This window comes from Netta rufina (genome assembly GCF_964035555.1).
Source record: "Netta rufina genome assembly, chromosome: 5".
NCBI lineage: Eukaryota > Metazoa > Chordata > Aves > Anseriformes > Anatidae > Netta > Netta rufina.
In genome coordinates, this window is record NC_140128.1 from 57,147,405 (window position 1) to 57,164,077 (window position 16,673).

Genomic DNA, 16,673 nt, shown 5'->3' on the forward strand with positions numbered 1-16,673 from the left:
GAATGCCATTCTAATTTCAAAACCAAACAAAACCTACCAACTATGTCACCTGAAGCAGAACACTGATAAGAAATAGCCGGTGTATGTATTAGACTGTTGTATCATTAAAACTAGATTAAAATAAAGTAACACAGAAAACAATCCATTATGCATAAACTCAGTTACTTGGTTTTGCAAATACATCTGTAAAGCAATAATGCAGATCACATAAATATGATTTTAAAATATAATTAACAAATCTATTCATTTATTTATAACTTACGAAGGACAACATAACTTCTGATGCAGAAGTCAAGTCAATGCAGGAACAATATAGCTCAGTGAACTGTACACCTTGCATCACACACCAATCTGGTACATGCCAACAAAGAACCAGCATTAACAAGATTAACCAAGGTTAGCAAGCAGCGCTCGGGAGATCCTAAGTTTCAACAGAGTTGGGAAGAAAGCCAGGTGCAGCACCGTGGTGTCTCCATGGTGAAGCAGAAGTAGGAAAGGACACCTCCTACCCACTGAAGGCTCACAGGAGCTCAAGGTTACCACTTACCGCAAGTGTTTTTGTAGACAAGGTCTACAGGTGCTTTAGCATGTCGCCTCAGTAGTACTGAGCACTGTAAGCTTTTTAAATCTATTTATTGCTGGTTCTGCTAGCTCCTTCAACAGAATACCAGGCCACCATAAGCTCTAAGACCTTAACCCAAACACGGGATGGCAGGAACTCAGCACACACAGAGGTGACTAAAATCTTAGACAAGGAATGAAGTTCATAAATCCACTACCCAGATTCAGCAGGGCTGGACTGACAATGAAGAATTACCTTCCACAAATACTATAATTACAAGTCTTCCACTGCAAGAGCAAGACACGTTCTTATGACTAAAAAAAATAATAAATATACAAAACTTGCACTGCAGCAAGTTGCTTCTTTTCCTTTGCACCCTCTCCCCAAGGCACAACTGTGAGGCATGGTTTGTCATCCCACTCCTCTATCACCAGGGCTGTAACAAACATACAGGCAGAGGGGAGGGAAGATACACCACCAAATGGCATTCACTCATTGTGGTTTTATTTTATTTATTTATTTATTTATTTTGAGAAATGCTTCAAAAGTGAGAATTCAATGTTTTTCTGTTTAGGGAAAAAATTTCACTGACTGCCATGTTTTCCATTTCGGGGTGTGATTAAATCTCTACTCCCCCCTGAGCATAACTTTTACACTTAAATCTGGACATCTATATTATTACTTTTACAAATTAATCTTTCTCTGTGGAGGGCACCAGGAGGCTCTAGGGAAGCTCATGTGTTCCAGTGATTCTTGACAGATCAAGCAGAAAATAAGGAGATTAAAAGAAGCAGGGTTCTCCACACTGACAGGTCAACCACCCACTCTCAGCGAGGCAGAAAAGGTGGCTTACAGGAACAAGCAGGTGTCAAATTTGGAGGAACTATCCTGTACAGGACTACAGCAGTCAGCCCTTCACTGATGATCACTGACTGCTTTCACGGCACAGGAGGCCAGTGCTCCCACATTTGTCTTTAACGTGACAGAGCAGTATAAGTGGGATGAGTTACCGATTGAACTTCAGGCCATACTCACTGCAGCGCTATGAAATGTCATTTCAAAGAGCAACACAAGCCTTGCAGGCAAAACATGCTGGTATCCACTTCCTTTTCTTAAGTCACAGCCATTTAAAAGCTGAAAAATTCAATTTGGAGGCATCACTCAATTCCTTAAAGCATTGCCGAAATGCTTTTCTGCTCAAAAAAATACCTACAGAAACTGCACCTGTGCTCAAGATTTTAAAGTGCCAGAAACACTGCAATGCTGAAAGCAGTGCTAAGCACAGACATACACGTGAAATTCTAAGATAAACTGCTGCAAAACTTGTCGACCAGCTTCTCTTCCAATGCTGCTGCTTCAAGGTCACCAAGCTTAATTGGCCGAACAGAAACAAAGACATGTCCCAAAGCCAAAGAAGGACTGAATGAAGCCCGCAGCCATACTTCACTTCAACAACTCAAGATAAGCACATATATAAGAGCTATATAGGTTCATACCCTAAATAAATTTTACAATCGCTTACAGTGTTATACACAATACCCAAAGTTATCTATTCCCCCTGCATTTTCCACATCCTGACTTCCAACTCAGTTTGTCAAAATGTGTAATTTCTGGTCATAAAGCACCAAATTGCTCCAGCTGCAATTACCTTACTTTCTACATAAAAACAACATTAGTCAAATTGCTTTGGACTTCGCCTAAATTAGGATCAAGCAGAAACAATGCAAGTAAAGACCTGGCCTCCTCAATATAAGGACCAAAACCAACATTGCATTCAACAAGGTCAGAATGTTAAAAGTTTGTAAAAACACATACCAAAGATTTCTATACCTGGCCTTTCATAGCCTGGAGCCTTTTATAGTCTAGAACCTTTTTATGCAGCAAAACATGATGTTATAACCACTCCAAGTACACAAATAACAATAACTATTATGGCTAACTAAAACACCAGGTAAAACGACAAAATTAATTGAGAAGAATCATTAAAATAATAACATCAAGTTATCAAATTCTATGCAGTTAATTGCATAGTCAATATTCCTATTCCTAATCTAAAATGATCTTGTACATCATGAACATCTTACAAACTCACACAAAGTTAATTTTTTTGATGATACGTACCATTTCTATGCTATCATTCAGAAAATCAAGTAATTGCAATAATCACGTACTAGGCTCTTGCGAAAAACAATTTTCTTCATTATAAATCAGATCTAGGGTCCCAATTATGCATAGACGTAGCTGTTTAACTCCAGAAAGAATTCACGAAACTGAAACAACAACATTGAACATTTCTGAAATTTTAAGATGGACTAGTAAATAATGCCCTCTGTGCTTTATCAGCTTGCTGAGGAGCTCCTTTAGTCTTTGAAAACAACTCTTTGTTTTGCTTACTAAATATGCACCTTGATCATAAGCAGCATGACATACCAGAACAAGGTTTTGGCTTGAAGGTATAGAGCTCAAAGTCTTAGTGGAAATGCTGTGTTTTATGCTGTTTTCTATGCGCACTCATTTTTTTTACCCATCTTATGGAAGAAAAGCTACACAACTCTAAAATCCACACCATTTATTGACTGGAAAGACTGAGGAAGGAAAAGAAGGTGTGGAAAGGAGAAGAAAGTGAGAGGACTGGACTCCAGAAGAGATGCTCTTGCAATTCCTATGTGATACACAAATGTACTTTTCATCAACCAAACACACACAAAAAAAATTGTATTTTATAGAAAATATATTACAGCACAAAGAAAAAAAAAACTATTTAAGATAGACATAAGGATTTGAACACTAAACATTACAAATATCAGAAGACACCCATATACGCAGGCAAAATAAAATTAGAAAGCATAGTAACCTCCACTTTCATTTTTACAGTGTGCTTTTCCTGCATACAAGAAAAAAAAACTCTTCAAAAATAAATAAATAAATAAATAAACCAATCTTGTACACATGTACACACACAGGGTCACAAAAGCTATGAAAGAGATACTTCACATAGGATCCTGAGCAGATGACAAGCCATTAAACTTTCACCTTTAGGTAGTTATGATGATTTGATGTCTCTTTTATGATATCTCCCATTTTTTTTAATTAAAATCTACAACGTGTTTAACAAGCAATTCTTCCATCAATCTTTGATGTGTTTTACTTATAAAGCAATGACAGTTTTCAGTTCAGTCTCCTTAAAGTTCCAGAGAAACCATTTTCCACTCACTTGCTTTGAAAGCCATTAAAATAACTTGATGAAGAACAGCAGCAGGGGGCTAATAGAAGCCAAGGCTTAGTAACAATCTTTAGATTTTTCTCCTAAGACTTTCTCACAGACCCTCCTCACAAAGATCTTCAGGGCTTTTCATCCTCTCCTTTCTCCCCACCCCCCAAATATTAGTTCAAAGTGACAGATGCAACCAGCTCCAGGTTTTGCTGTTTTCTTAATTTCACTTTTACCTCTCAATTGAGAAAGACTCCACTGAGATGGGATTATAGCAGTGGCCAGACCCTCCCCATCAAAAAAAAAAAAAAAAAAAAGAAAAATTGAAGAACTCCAAAACATCTCCTAACTGGTCAACTATTCTGAAGGGAGCACTGGGTACAGAGAAATGTACCTGTTGCTTAAAAGCCACATACAACTCACATTCAATTAATTGAATTAATTAGCAATTAACTGAGTTGATTGGTGATTTACACGCAGTTCTGCATTTTAGTACTTTATTTTGGAAACCTTCATAATGACAGCAATGCTGGAACAGTTTAAAACTTATGATTTAAACCAAAGAACTATGCAAGCCAACTGCAGATAATCTTTAACCTTTCCTTAAAAATGGGAACCGCCTGTAACAGATGGTTCGGTTCTTTGGTTATAGCATCATGCAAATGTAGAAATTAGTTTTACAGAAAACAGAACTATTAGGATAGTATTTAAGCCAGTCAGAATCAGTAGGGCATACTCTTTTTGATCTATGTTTTGTTGTGCAAACATTTCGTTTCCTTATTGTGGCCACTTGAAACACATTTTTTGCTGATTACTGACTTTGGGAAACTTCTGGGCCCCAGAACTCCAGCGCTTTCCTGGTAGTGCAGCTGCTGTACCTGGATGATAGCGCTGCGGTCCGAACACAGCACCTGGCGTTAGGGCACGGGACAGCCCCAATCAGCCCCGATTCTAGTTACAGTTGCCCATCTTAAAAATTAGAGGTACAGTTACAGTACACAGGGCTAGGCAGAAACTGGGTCTGAAGGAGGCCAGATCTCTGTTCTACCCTGTTTTCTAGGACTGAGGCAGCACTTGGGAGAGATTTGAGGTCAGGGAAGACAGATGGTGGGCATTTCCATTGCAGCTCAGTCACCTCTTGTCCTTATATTGAGCTTTATGTTTTACAGTTGGTGACTCTTACAGTTTGTGTTTCTACTTCATTTTAGCAAGCTTTTACTTCCTCTTACAAATGAGAATGCATCATGGAATAACCTCCTTTATCTCTGAGAACAGATCTTATCAGTGCTTTGTCCGATGGACATCACCAGTCAGGCTTTTTGCATCTTCTCCTGCTAAAGTAGCACACCAAGAGTGCTAATGAGATCTACTTTTTTTTTCGATGAAGTTTGCTTAAAAATGAAGATCAAAAACAGAATAGAAAACACTGTAGAAATTTTGTGAACTAACAGAGAATCCCATCAGTGAACACACAAGAAGTGTAGCTTTCTGAGATAATTGTATCATAAATATAGGAAAAGGATCCAGCAAGACCTGAAAACAAAGAAGTTCACGACACCAGAAGCAGTATTCTCAGAACACCAACAGTTAGGTGTAATTTCTCAGAAGCACGCAATCATTGCACAAAATGAGAAGAACGTAAGGCTGGAAGGACCTCACAAGATCACCCAGCTCAACTCTCTTTTAACGGTGGCAGGATCAGACATATGTTACATGAGAGCTATATAATACATGCCAGATACGGAGTGTGTCTGAGCATTCCTCATCCAGAGCTCCCATTCAGGCTGTTCTGTCACTGAAACTGTTCAGTTATTTCTGCAATTTTTGGTCTAAAATTAATAGTTTCTATGCTATATATGTAGTATCACTGTAATGTTGTTATGCTAAAAGTACACGACCTAGAGTTTGTCACAAATGCTACCACAGAGTAACCATTTCATTGAAATTACTGCTAACATTTCTCCTTTCTGTATTAAAGTATTCACGCTTGTGTCTCCGGGAGGGCAAACTTTTCTTTTCCCATATTTTCTATTTTCAGGGACAGCACATCCCTCACCTTTAGGAGTTTAGCCTCATTTCCCTATAATGTATTCATCACCACTCAGCACATCTGTCCTAGCAAATCCCATTTCCTGTTCTATTCATGAGGCCCAGCAACCTGGAGCTTTAGTGATTGCCGCCACACTTTTCCCATGGCCTTCTCACCTCTCCCCCCCCACGCCGCCCGCTCCCATTGTTTATCATCTGTTCTCCCCTGCTGCAAACTGCTGTCAGATGTTCACTTATCCCTAATCTTACTCGCTGCCTTTGATATTCTTTCTAATCCAACAACCTGTCAACTGGGGCATCAGCCCATGTCCAGGCCAGCTGCTCTGTCACAGGCCTTAAGATTCCCTCTCAGCTCCATGAGGTATTTAAAGGATTTTGACACAGCAACCACGACGTGAAACCAATAATTAATGCTGTTTTGAGCAGCGATCACGGCTATAGTGTGACATGAGCTGACCACGAAGAAAAACTGAGCTTTACTTTGTTTAAACTTTAGTAAACTTCAGTATTACTATACTAACAAGATTTTGATCGATGTCTGGAGGACAATACCAAGAAGCCAAGCTTGGAGATGATAAAGCTTTGTTTTAAAGTTTTGAAGAGTAATTAATCCAAATGCAAGGCAGAGAGGCGGTGAATTTTATATGCCCACAGTGTAAAACATGCTTATTTATGCAACATCAGCTTGTTGTAGAGAGTGTTCAAAGCACAGGAGCTGACCATTCACGAGTTACAGATGAAGATAAAAATATTTTCTAAATACAGCAGCAGTTGAGGTAAAATCATTATTTAAAATGCAATTGTATTTTAAGAATATAATAAAGTATACTAGCATCCCATACAGGCCATCAAACCAAGCCATTTTAGAGAATATTCCCACTTACGGAGAATGTCTCATTTCCATAATATTCAGATTTGCTGTAAACACTTAAAATGTTACAGTGTTCATCTGCTTTAAAACATACCAAATACACATAATGTCATAGCTGAATGAAATAATGATTCAGATGACAGATTTTTGTACCGGGAAAAAGAAATATCTGCTATTTAAGCAAACATATGTATTTTGATCCAAACTGAAAAACAAATACAGCATTTAGTTGTTGAACTACATGAACACTATTTTATTTCTCAGATCTAACTGCAATTACTACAAAAGAAACGTTACCAAACAAGTCAAAAAAGCCTACTTTATACACCACAGTAGCCATATTCTACACGTAAAAAAAAATACAAAAAATACAAAAAATAAAAATAAAAATCTCAATGATGGATTTTATAACGCGGTTCATTCACTTAGAACTAAACCGCTTTCATTCTTAGGGCTTGTCTCTACCAGGACATCAAGAAAACGCATCTGAAACGAGCACCTTGATGAACTTGCATTCTGCTAGTTAAACCCCATTAAACCCCTGTGTGGACACAGTCATTCAGTTGAGTTTACTGCTCCCTTAGGGCATGCACGGGAAAGTTAACATGGATTAAGGTAGGGTATGAATTCAAAGTGCAGTGGTACTTTGAAAGTGGTTTAGTGTAAACAGTACCAGACTCTTTGTTGTAGAATGAGACGTGGAGTTAATCGGGAAGGTCCTGTGTAGACAAGCCCTTGCAGATGAGGCTACTGGAGTGGTACTGTCAAAGCCAGTGGTTTTCAACCTCTTCATCTTCTGGAAACCTGGAAACATCTTCCAGTGAAGCTGCACACCTTTGGTAGCACATGAAAACCTGCTGGTGATTGATCTGCTTCTCCTAGCTGACGCATGGACCACGTGCAGGCAGCACAACGGCCCTCACTGAGCACTTCATGAGAACTTGAGAAGCACTGCCTTAAGCTAACTACACCCCATGGACTTCCTTCTAAAACTTGGTCTCAACTTCATAGCTATTCCACAGTAAACCACCTAGCATACCCACTGATGACATTAAATGAGATTTTAATCTCATGGCAGTTGGACTCTGTGGTCTTTGTAGGTCCCTTCCAACTAAACTGTGCCATTCTGGTTTAATGTTCGTTTCTCTAGGTGCAAACATTTCAGCCCTGTGCGAGGATGATACAAAAGATGCGCAACACAACCTCATTCTTCCCAGTGATATTTGCTGCCATAAATTCATTAACGCAATGAAAAATGTTACGTTTTGCCAAATAATTTTAATGTATTTACTTCAAACAACCCTATATTCACTTCTCAAAGCATGATGGATAAAGATGTTAAGACTAATATAGCACAATATTCACTGAAACAAAAAGGAGCACTGGTTTTCTTTTCAACTGTAGCTTTTATTTACTTACGCTTCCCATTTCCCGCTGTGGTAATTCATAAACACCTCATTCAAAAATATCTTGTACAAATTTCCAGAGTTGAACTCCACGTACATAGCTCAGCCAGAAGCAGATACACCTGAATTCCTTAATTTAATTTCTTTTCTTAAACCTGTGCCCTAGTTGCAAAGAAAACTGTTCCTCTCAAAGCAAATTACATTCCCTCAATATTTTAATTCCCTAATGCTGTTATTGCAGAAACTCCACGATTCTTTTCTTCCACCCGTACAGAAGAATCATTCTGCACTTTAACCATAGTTTCCCGGTCAAAACAGCAGCAGCCATATCAGTCAGATCAAAAATTTTTCTCATCCAGGATCCTACCTCTGACAGAAGCCAAGATGCCTGAGGAAGAATATATTGTTAAAACACACTCAGCCTTCTGCAATTTGCAGCTCGGGAACTTCCTGAGCTAGCAGCAGTATGTTTAAGATTAATATTATATACTGACATATTAGACTTGACAACCTGAAGAAAACGAGACAAATTTCACAGCAAAAACAGCATCACCTTTTATTGCACTATTGCTTTGAAAAAATGAACTGCAAAATAAATGTATTACTGGGTTGCTTATTTCCTACTGCTAGAGCCTTTTGAAGATTCAAGTGCAGACTTACTTGTTTGAACAGGTAACTTAAAAATCTGTTTACTCCCTCAACAGCATCATTTTTAACTGTCAAAATAGGAAAGAATGTTTAATGTTTATAAAAAAGCAGATAGAAGTTCCAGAGAATATTTCAGGCAGCTGGGCACATTCATGTTGCTATTACCATGTAAAAATTTTTTGAATGTAAAATCAGGTTGTTATTATTGCTGTAACACTGCACAGCTTTGCTCTTTTCATCTTCAAAGTTTTCACGACATAAATGATACAGCCTTTGCTTCTCCTCTGCATGTATGCAGCTTATCACAGAATCAGGGTCTTAATCTTCATGACATCTCCAAGTCAGTTGAATTGTAAAGGCACGGCAGCAGAGTGGTTGCTTATAGTCACAAAAGAAAGACGTATCAAATCTCAGATTAGAAATAAGACATTCCTTATTCACTGATGAATCGCACGCTACTCCTGAGGTACATGATAAAGTTCATTGTGTGTTAAAATCTACCACAGTCTTGAAAATTACTTTAAAATGACCGTAAAGCTTTGAGATTATAATTTAATTTTGTTAACACAGAATGAAAACACCTTGCATTAAAGTGAAATCAAAGGGAGCACTTTTCACATGTCAAACTTCAAAATAAATTATTCTAAACATTAAATTGATGGAAGAAACGCGATACTCAGGCACTGAGCAGGACTGAATTGCAGAAGGGACATGAAGCTCCCAGGAGCAAAGAGCTCCAGTTCACCATTATTGGTCATCTCTTCAATCTATATGCAGAGTTTTTCAGGTTTATCCCACACCAGTGAAGCAGATGCCCATTCACCATTCCACAGATTTGGAACAGAGCCTCACTCATGTGGATGCTGGGAGAATTAATGACAGTTGCTATTAGCCTAGTAGCAAGATTCTAAAAGCTCTTGGACAGAATGAATGCTTATGTTTACACAATGCAAGGAAACAGTGGCAAGAGCTCCCTTGCCAGAACAACCTTCAAAAGCAAGGCTATAGGAGCCTGGGCTAGATCCACAAAGGCTTTGGTATGTGAGCTTTGGGCAGAAGTTTCTTGAAGTGCTCAAGGTGTTATTCCCCCAGCAAGATGCTCTGCCTCCCCTGGAAGGATGCTGTCCCCAGCACAGAGGTCACCAACAGGAACATGCCAAGTCACTTAGTCCTGTGCAAAGCTTGGTAATTTTGCTTAAATGGCTAATGAAGGTGGGTTTGAACCAGAACAGCAGAGCGAGAACTGGAGCAAAAACACTTCTGCTTCTGCTAAGCCTCAGAGGGTAATAACCATTAGCGCAGAGACAAACAAACACGTGCAGTAGCATCTTCTATTACTACAGGAAGATTTACTAGAGCTCAGAACTACTAAAGTCTCTGCTCAGGCATTTATTAAGACTACAGTGAATCCAGATTCCCATTTGGGTACTCAGAATTGCCCAAAATCCTGACAACTGCTCAACTGTTACCACTCAGGGTCTATTTCATCCCTGAGACTCGGCAGGATTCTTAACCTTTTGTGTGCATGCGTGTGTCTATCTGGTATGTAGGCCAGTGTCTGGCTAACCTACACAAAAGAGAGCTGAAGATTTACACACAAATGTGTTTCCCAGCAGTGAGAGCACTCTCCTGTGATGTGGGAAGCGATATTAATTGAAGCAAGATCTTGCAGCCTGACTCTACCACATCCCAGGGAAATGCCCTAGCCCTTGGGCATAGAGTTAATCTCTCATTAGCCATCCCTCTGGTCTCTTGAATAAATTATTTATGAAAAGCAGAAAAACTTCAATAGGAAAAAGTGAAAAGAGATTTACCATGGAGTTCCTGGTAGAGAAGCCAATTCTCTGGGAGGTGATATATGTTTAAAAAAAGGGCCATTTTAGGCAACAAATCAATTTGCACTTTGGGGGCAAGTATGCATTAATAACAGCCAGATGCTATCCTATATGTGAGATAAATGAATTCTTTTCTTTCAGCACCAAGCAGAACAAAAATATGTAAACAGGGTTCCTACCGACAAAACATACAGCATATTCATTAGGCTGCATGAGGTGCCTTACCCTTCTCTGAGCACCACATCCCCCTTAAAGTAACTTGGATTAATTGACTGAGGGTCCCCAGTCAAGAAGAGGATTTACAGCTGAAAATCCCAAGCAGAAAGTGAGGTCTGTTCGGAGGTGGTAAGTACCTATTCTGAAGTACATCCTTTTAAACTTTACCTTACCCCTCTGCATCGGTCCTAGCCAACCCTGCCTACAGTTTGCTGATTTCTGTGACTCCTTTGCTGCACTTATTTCTTCGTTTGCACTGTACGAAGACAGGACAAATCCTTTAAAAAAAGTGGCTGGTACAGCGATGTGTCTGGAGCCAGGCTCCTCCCCACACTGTGGATGTCTAGCACCACGCTGCCTCTATGTGTGCATGATTCAAAACCTACATTTTTTTCAAAAGGGTATACACTTACTTTTCTTCTCTTTGAGAAACATGTAGAAACCATTCCTTTCATTTAAAACACTATCAGCAGGCAGAAGGAGAAAAAAGACCTCATATGAAAACAAAAACATCTCATGACCTTCCGTTGGGAGAGTAGATCCGCCACGGGCACAAATTGCAGTAATTTTGGGAACTGCTAAGAATTACGACAAACCCTTCTCCATCCAGAATCCTGCATTCTTCTCCTGATCTTTTGGAAGAGTATTTCTATATAACCAAATATAACACATTCAATCCAAAAGATGATTCAAGCCTTCGGAACACAGGTAGACTTAGGACTAGCACACAAGTCTAAGAAGTTGACATGAAAGTAACATGAAAGTAACCACCAGGCCTGATTCTAAGTACACATAACTCTGTTCCTGCATGTGTCCACAGCTCCTTGTCTGAACATCCAGATACCCAGGCAGAAAATTCACCTGGCCAGAACACTAATCAGATCTTTTGGCCTACGGTTTTGCATGCGTTAAGTGTCTCTGATGAACAGATGAAGGCCACCTGAGCCTCTGGCTCCACTCTCCGTCAGGTGTGACACAATCTTCTTCAACCGGGACATGCTTACAATCATTATTTCCTCACCAGTTTAGATTTAACCCCTCTCATGGATCACTTTCTGATGTCTTAAAAACTTCTGGTGGTCTGCAAACCAGCTAGAGCAATGGTGGCCTACGACTCAGTTGGCTACAGACTTAATAGATAAAACCAGACTTGCACAATTAACTGTGATATGACTCATCTGTACTTAAATTTTACATTTAACTTTTAAAGACTTAACTGTTTTAGGTATAGTGATGAGATCCAAATTACCTCTGAACAAGCAGTGTAATTTTCAGATGAAATATCTAAGAATCCATGCTATTACTTAAGTATCCATGAATGTTTAGAAATAATCTTCAAGTCATATACTGTTTGTAAAAATTCTCTCAATTTCCTATTTGTACAGAAAAATAGTTGTAAAAAAAACAAACTAATAAAGTAAAAAACACTGATTCTATCTGTATACCTCCCTAGACATAGGATTTTGTTGAAATATCAATATCTATTACAAGAATGTATCTGTTTGAGAATAGATTACAAAATGATGACCTGTAAGGCCTAAAATATCCTTCATCAAAATTATATTTAAAAAATTAAGCATCAATGAATCTTCTTCAGATTACAATGAATTACAGGGGACGTCTTATTGTTTCGTAAACAGCACCCAAAATACCACCTCCAATTACAGAACTATGCCATGTATTGCATTAAGAATCCGACTGGTTTCGGTTTTCATAATGTAACAAATGCTATTATTTAAACTTTCTTCACTTAGATTATTCTGTTATTCACAAAGACTTTTTTATTAGATTTGGGTTAAGTTCAGCAAGCAGGTGCAGGAAATTTGTGGAGAGAGGTAACTAATTTACTCTAAGATAGAGCACCAATTAAGAACTGGGAAAATGAAAGATTTTCTTTTTTTTTTTTAATTTACTTTTTCCAGATGGTGATTTAAAAAAAAAAAAAAAGTTGGAGAAGGAAAAGATCCACTCATCATAAAACCATTAAGATCAAGGGCTTTATTTTTTGAAACCATTTTCAGCTTTAGATAAGCGGTGGAATTTTCAAAATTCTTAAGCAGATCAGGCACCGAACTCCCTTACATTTTAGGCAAACAGTTTAGGTATTTACTGGGGTTTTTGGCAGGCCCAAACACCTTTGAAACAATTAGTCAAATAACTAAAAATATTTCACATTTCCTTTGGTTAGTAAGTCAGTTTTTAAATACAAAATGTGTTTTTAATAAAAGTAGGGCCTGTCTCCTGGGTCAGGTGCAGACAGTTGTGCGCTCATTCAGTTCATGCTCTCAGGAGGCTGGGCCCAAGGCAGTTTCTGCACAAGTGCCATATAAACAGTACTTTCACCTTCTTTTTAGGAGTTTTGAGGCCAAGAGAAACAATCTCTGCCCTCAACCAGCCCCCAAACATTCATCCCTAACCACCATATTACCACTTCCCCTCTGCACTTGTTTAGGAAAAAGTTAACATGTTTTTTTTTTGGTCAGATTAGGTTTGCTCTGGACCAGCTCCCCAGCCCAGCTCCCCATGCTGCTGCACAAACGCTTGCACAAGGAAAAGAGAGGAAGTCAGAGCAAGCAGCAAGACTTGCAGAAAGGGCAAGTCTTGGTGGCAATGCCATCTCTTGTCAAATCACAGCATGCAAACAAGTACATCCTTATTTCTTAACACAGTCATCATGTTTAAGGTACTTGTATTCAACTAAATTTAGTTTTACAATACTATTCCGTACATTTTAATGGAATCCCATTTTCCAAATAAATAAAGCACAACTCAAACAAAAATGAAATCAACGTTAACAAGTAAGACTTGTCAGTTACAGGCTAAGCCAGCAGAAATTGACAATATGAAAAAATGGTCAAGTTTCCTTCTAATACATAAAAAGAAATAGTTAACTTGGTGTAAAACGTACAGCTGTTTGCAAATCTCTGTTTCCATTACACCAATCAATGAGAAGAGAGATTTCTTTAGGGAAATCACATAGAAATATAAAACAAGGTAAAAAAGTCAGTTAATCTGTATTGATGCAAACTATTTCAACCCTTGCTCAACCTTTTCTGCATCTCATCTCACTGTTGGGCTTAAACACCTCCGCTGTGTGCATTCCCTCTTCTACCTGATGTGTTCAGGAGCAAAAAACAAATAGAAGTGAATGAGAGTGAAACGTGGTCCACATTTATTTCTAGGGTTGTCCAAGCTCTTTTGTATTTCCACTTTCATCCACCTCCCTTTCTGTGACACTGGAGCCACCACTGTGAAGTAGAGAAGCAACCAGTTCTGTGCACGACCTCACTTGCAGAAAAGGTCCCTCATGGAAAATTCGGCATTTTAGACCACGAGAAAGGACTTCCACGTTACGCCTCGCATTCCTTCCATTGTTGAAGGCTCCCATTCTCTGGGATCCCCTGGAAGGTGATTCATGTTGATATAAACATTATAAGGAAGACGATTTCCTTCCACCGCCTCCACGTGCCTGCGGCGAGGCTGGCCGTACGGCGCAGTTGTGCAACTCAGAGTCACGTCAATAACCCTGCACACCGAGGGCTGCCAACCAACAGGTTGTGCTCGCAACCCTCGGCAGGGAAGCGAAACATAAATTAGGGGGTGCCCTGCTGCAGGTCAACCCCAAAGAGTGGGGTTGAGGCAGGCAGGATGCCACGGGAGGGCCGGGGCTCGATGCCCTGCAGAGGCGGCGGGGAGGGCGCCATGAGCCTGAGGCGCACCCGGCTCCGAGCCGAGCCCAAAATGGCGGGGGCGGCGGGCGGGGAAGGGGGGGACACGGCACCAGAGGGGCCCCCCGGGCAGCCTGCCCTTCTCCTCCGGCCTCCCTCCGCCCCAGCCGGGCTTCTCCCGCCTCGGTGGGGCGGAGGGAAGGGGAGGAGAGACGGGCAGGCTGTGAGGGGAAGAGGCAGGGCGAGCCTGAGCCCCCGGCGGCACTCACCTGCCGGTAGCAGAGGCGGAAGGGCCGTAGGTAGAGGGAGGAGGTGCAGGGCTGGATCGCCAGCTCCTCGATGGCCTCCATCCCGCCGGGGGCAGCGGCCGTCAAGAGGAGGAGGAGGAGGAGGAAGAGGAAAAGGAGGAAGGGCAGAGGAGGAAGGGCAGAGGCGCGCGCAGCCGCTGCCGGCCGGCCTGGGAGCAGCAGGCAGGGCAGGGAGCGGTTTCACCCCGAAACGGGGGCGCAGAGGGGTCTTGTCGCGTTGACATGTTAAAATACCTGTTTGTAAAGGTGTTTTCTCAAACTATTTGCGACAGTTATCTCCAAACGGGGTGTTGATACTGCTGAGGGACTCCGACATTAAACAGAAACTGGGCCCCGTCCTCTGGAGAACTGAAATAAGTGTGGAACTTTGTCCGAATTGCATCCCCGTCCTGGTTGTGTGTCAGGCTTTGCAGGGTGCCGACCTTGATGTTAAAAGCCCGGTCCCTTACATTCACCTGTGTGGTGTTTGTGTGTCAAAATGGAATCATATCAGGGCCATGGAAAGCATGGGTATGAATACATGCTCATTTGTACCTTAAAACATATAAGGCAGTGCTTCTTAGGCTTGTCCTCATGACCAACTTCTAGTCAAGGCCACGCAGGCAGCCCATGGCATAAGAGCAAAAACCACCTTATTAGGCCCATCTGGCAGTTTTTAGCTACAAAGTTATGAGATAATTACTTTCTCCCCCTTCATATTTTTTTTTTTTTAAGCAAATCACTATTAGATTTAACAACCTCCTGGTCTTTTGGACTTTCTGGAGTTTGATCATCATTATGTAACATTAGGTTAGATTCCCTTTGGTATTTTAATGTTCCTGATAATGTTTTTTATAGATTCCTGAGCAACAGAGCCCACAATTTGTCGTGGTTATTTTCTCTGACTTGTGCTCACTTCACATGCAGAAGTTCCAGTGTACAGCTATTTTAGTTGCTGTATAAATTTAATTATTTGGTCGATACATTAACTGCACTGAGAATAATCTGAAATCCCTCCCACCTGTTTCTTTTTTTTTTTTCCTCTTCTAATCTACTACCACTGCACCAGTAAGAAAGTTTATTGTTTTCTAATGTAGCACTCAGAGTCTAAACAACATGGCTAAAAAGAGGATATTCAGTAATTACAAAGCTCAATAAAAGTAGGTGAGGTAGCACTTCCATTGCAGAACGTTTACCATCGGTTCTAATAACACAAGTGACAAAATAATAAAATGTTTTGTAGGACTGAAAAGTGTTGTGTTCCAAAAAGCATATTTGGAAATCTCTCATGACAAATAGACAACTAAATGTATTTTATTATCTACTTAAAAATATTGGTTTAATTCTATATTTGCGTCATTGGATATGTCCCTGTATTTCCTTTTTTTTTTTTTTTTTTTTTTTTTTTTCAGAATGATCTTGAGGTCATTCAGAGCTCCTGGGAACTTAGGCTATATTTTGCTATTAAATTATTTCAGTCTTCCAAGCCCAATTTAAGTATAAACACAGTTTCCATGCATAGCAAGTTTACAGTATCTCTGTTTGCTTATGTTAAAAGTTACCCAGTACCCAGGTCGGCTCAGCCAGTGAGATTGTGCTCTTCAATAAACATTCTGACACCACTTTAAGGTTTTCAGTGTGTGTGTGTTTTTGGGAACATGTCATGGTGTGTGATGGATGGTTTATTCCATTCTTAGTCTTAGGTGGGAAGCTTTTGGGGTTGTGATATGTCACAGACCTGATCTTGCTAATGTACCTGGAGCAGTTGAGCACAGTGTCACAGGAAAAAACGTTTTGGGGTGCTCTAGCATTGCAATTGTGATAGAAAGTTAGAGAGTTCTTTATCGGACAGTGTTCTTTCTGAATGTGACAGCTGAACTAAGGATTTAACAGTCTGAGATTGAGAAGCTGGCTTGGTGC

At 40.1% G+C, this 16,673-nt stretch overlaps 1 protein-coding gene across 1 annotated transcript in view; it reads right to left on the reverse strand.

Annotated features, from left to right (window-relative positions):
- Nucleotides 1–14,830, reverse strand: part of NUDT14 (nudix hydrolase 14) — a 60,285-nt gene extending 45,455 nt beyond the window's left edge. The window contains exon 1 of the mRNA XM_084287504.1: nt 14,736–14,830. Within this exon, the coding sequence (XP_084143630.1) occupies nt 14,736–14,816 (81 nt within the window). The 5' untranslated portion in view covers nt 14,817–14,830. The remainder of the gene's footprint in view (nt 1–14,735) is intronic.
- Between the last annotated feature and the right edge of the window lie 1,843 nt (nt 14,831–16,673).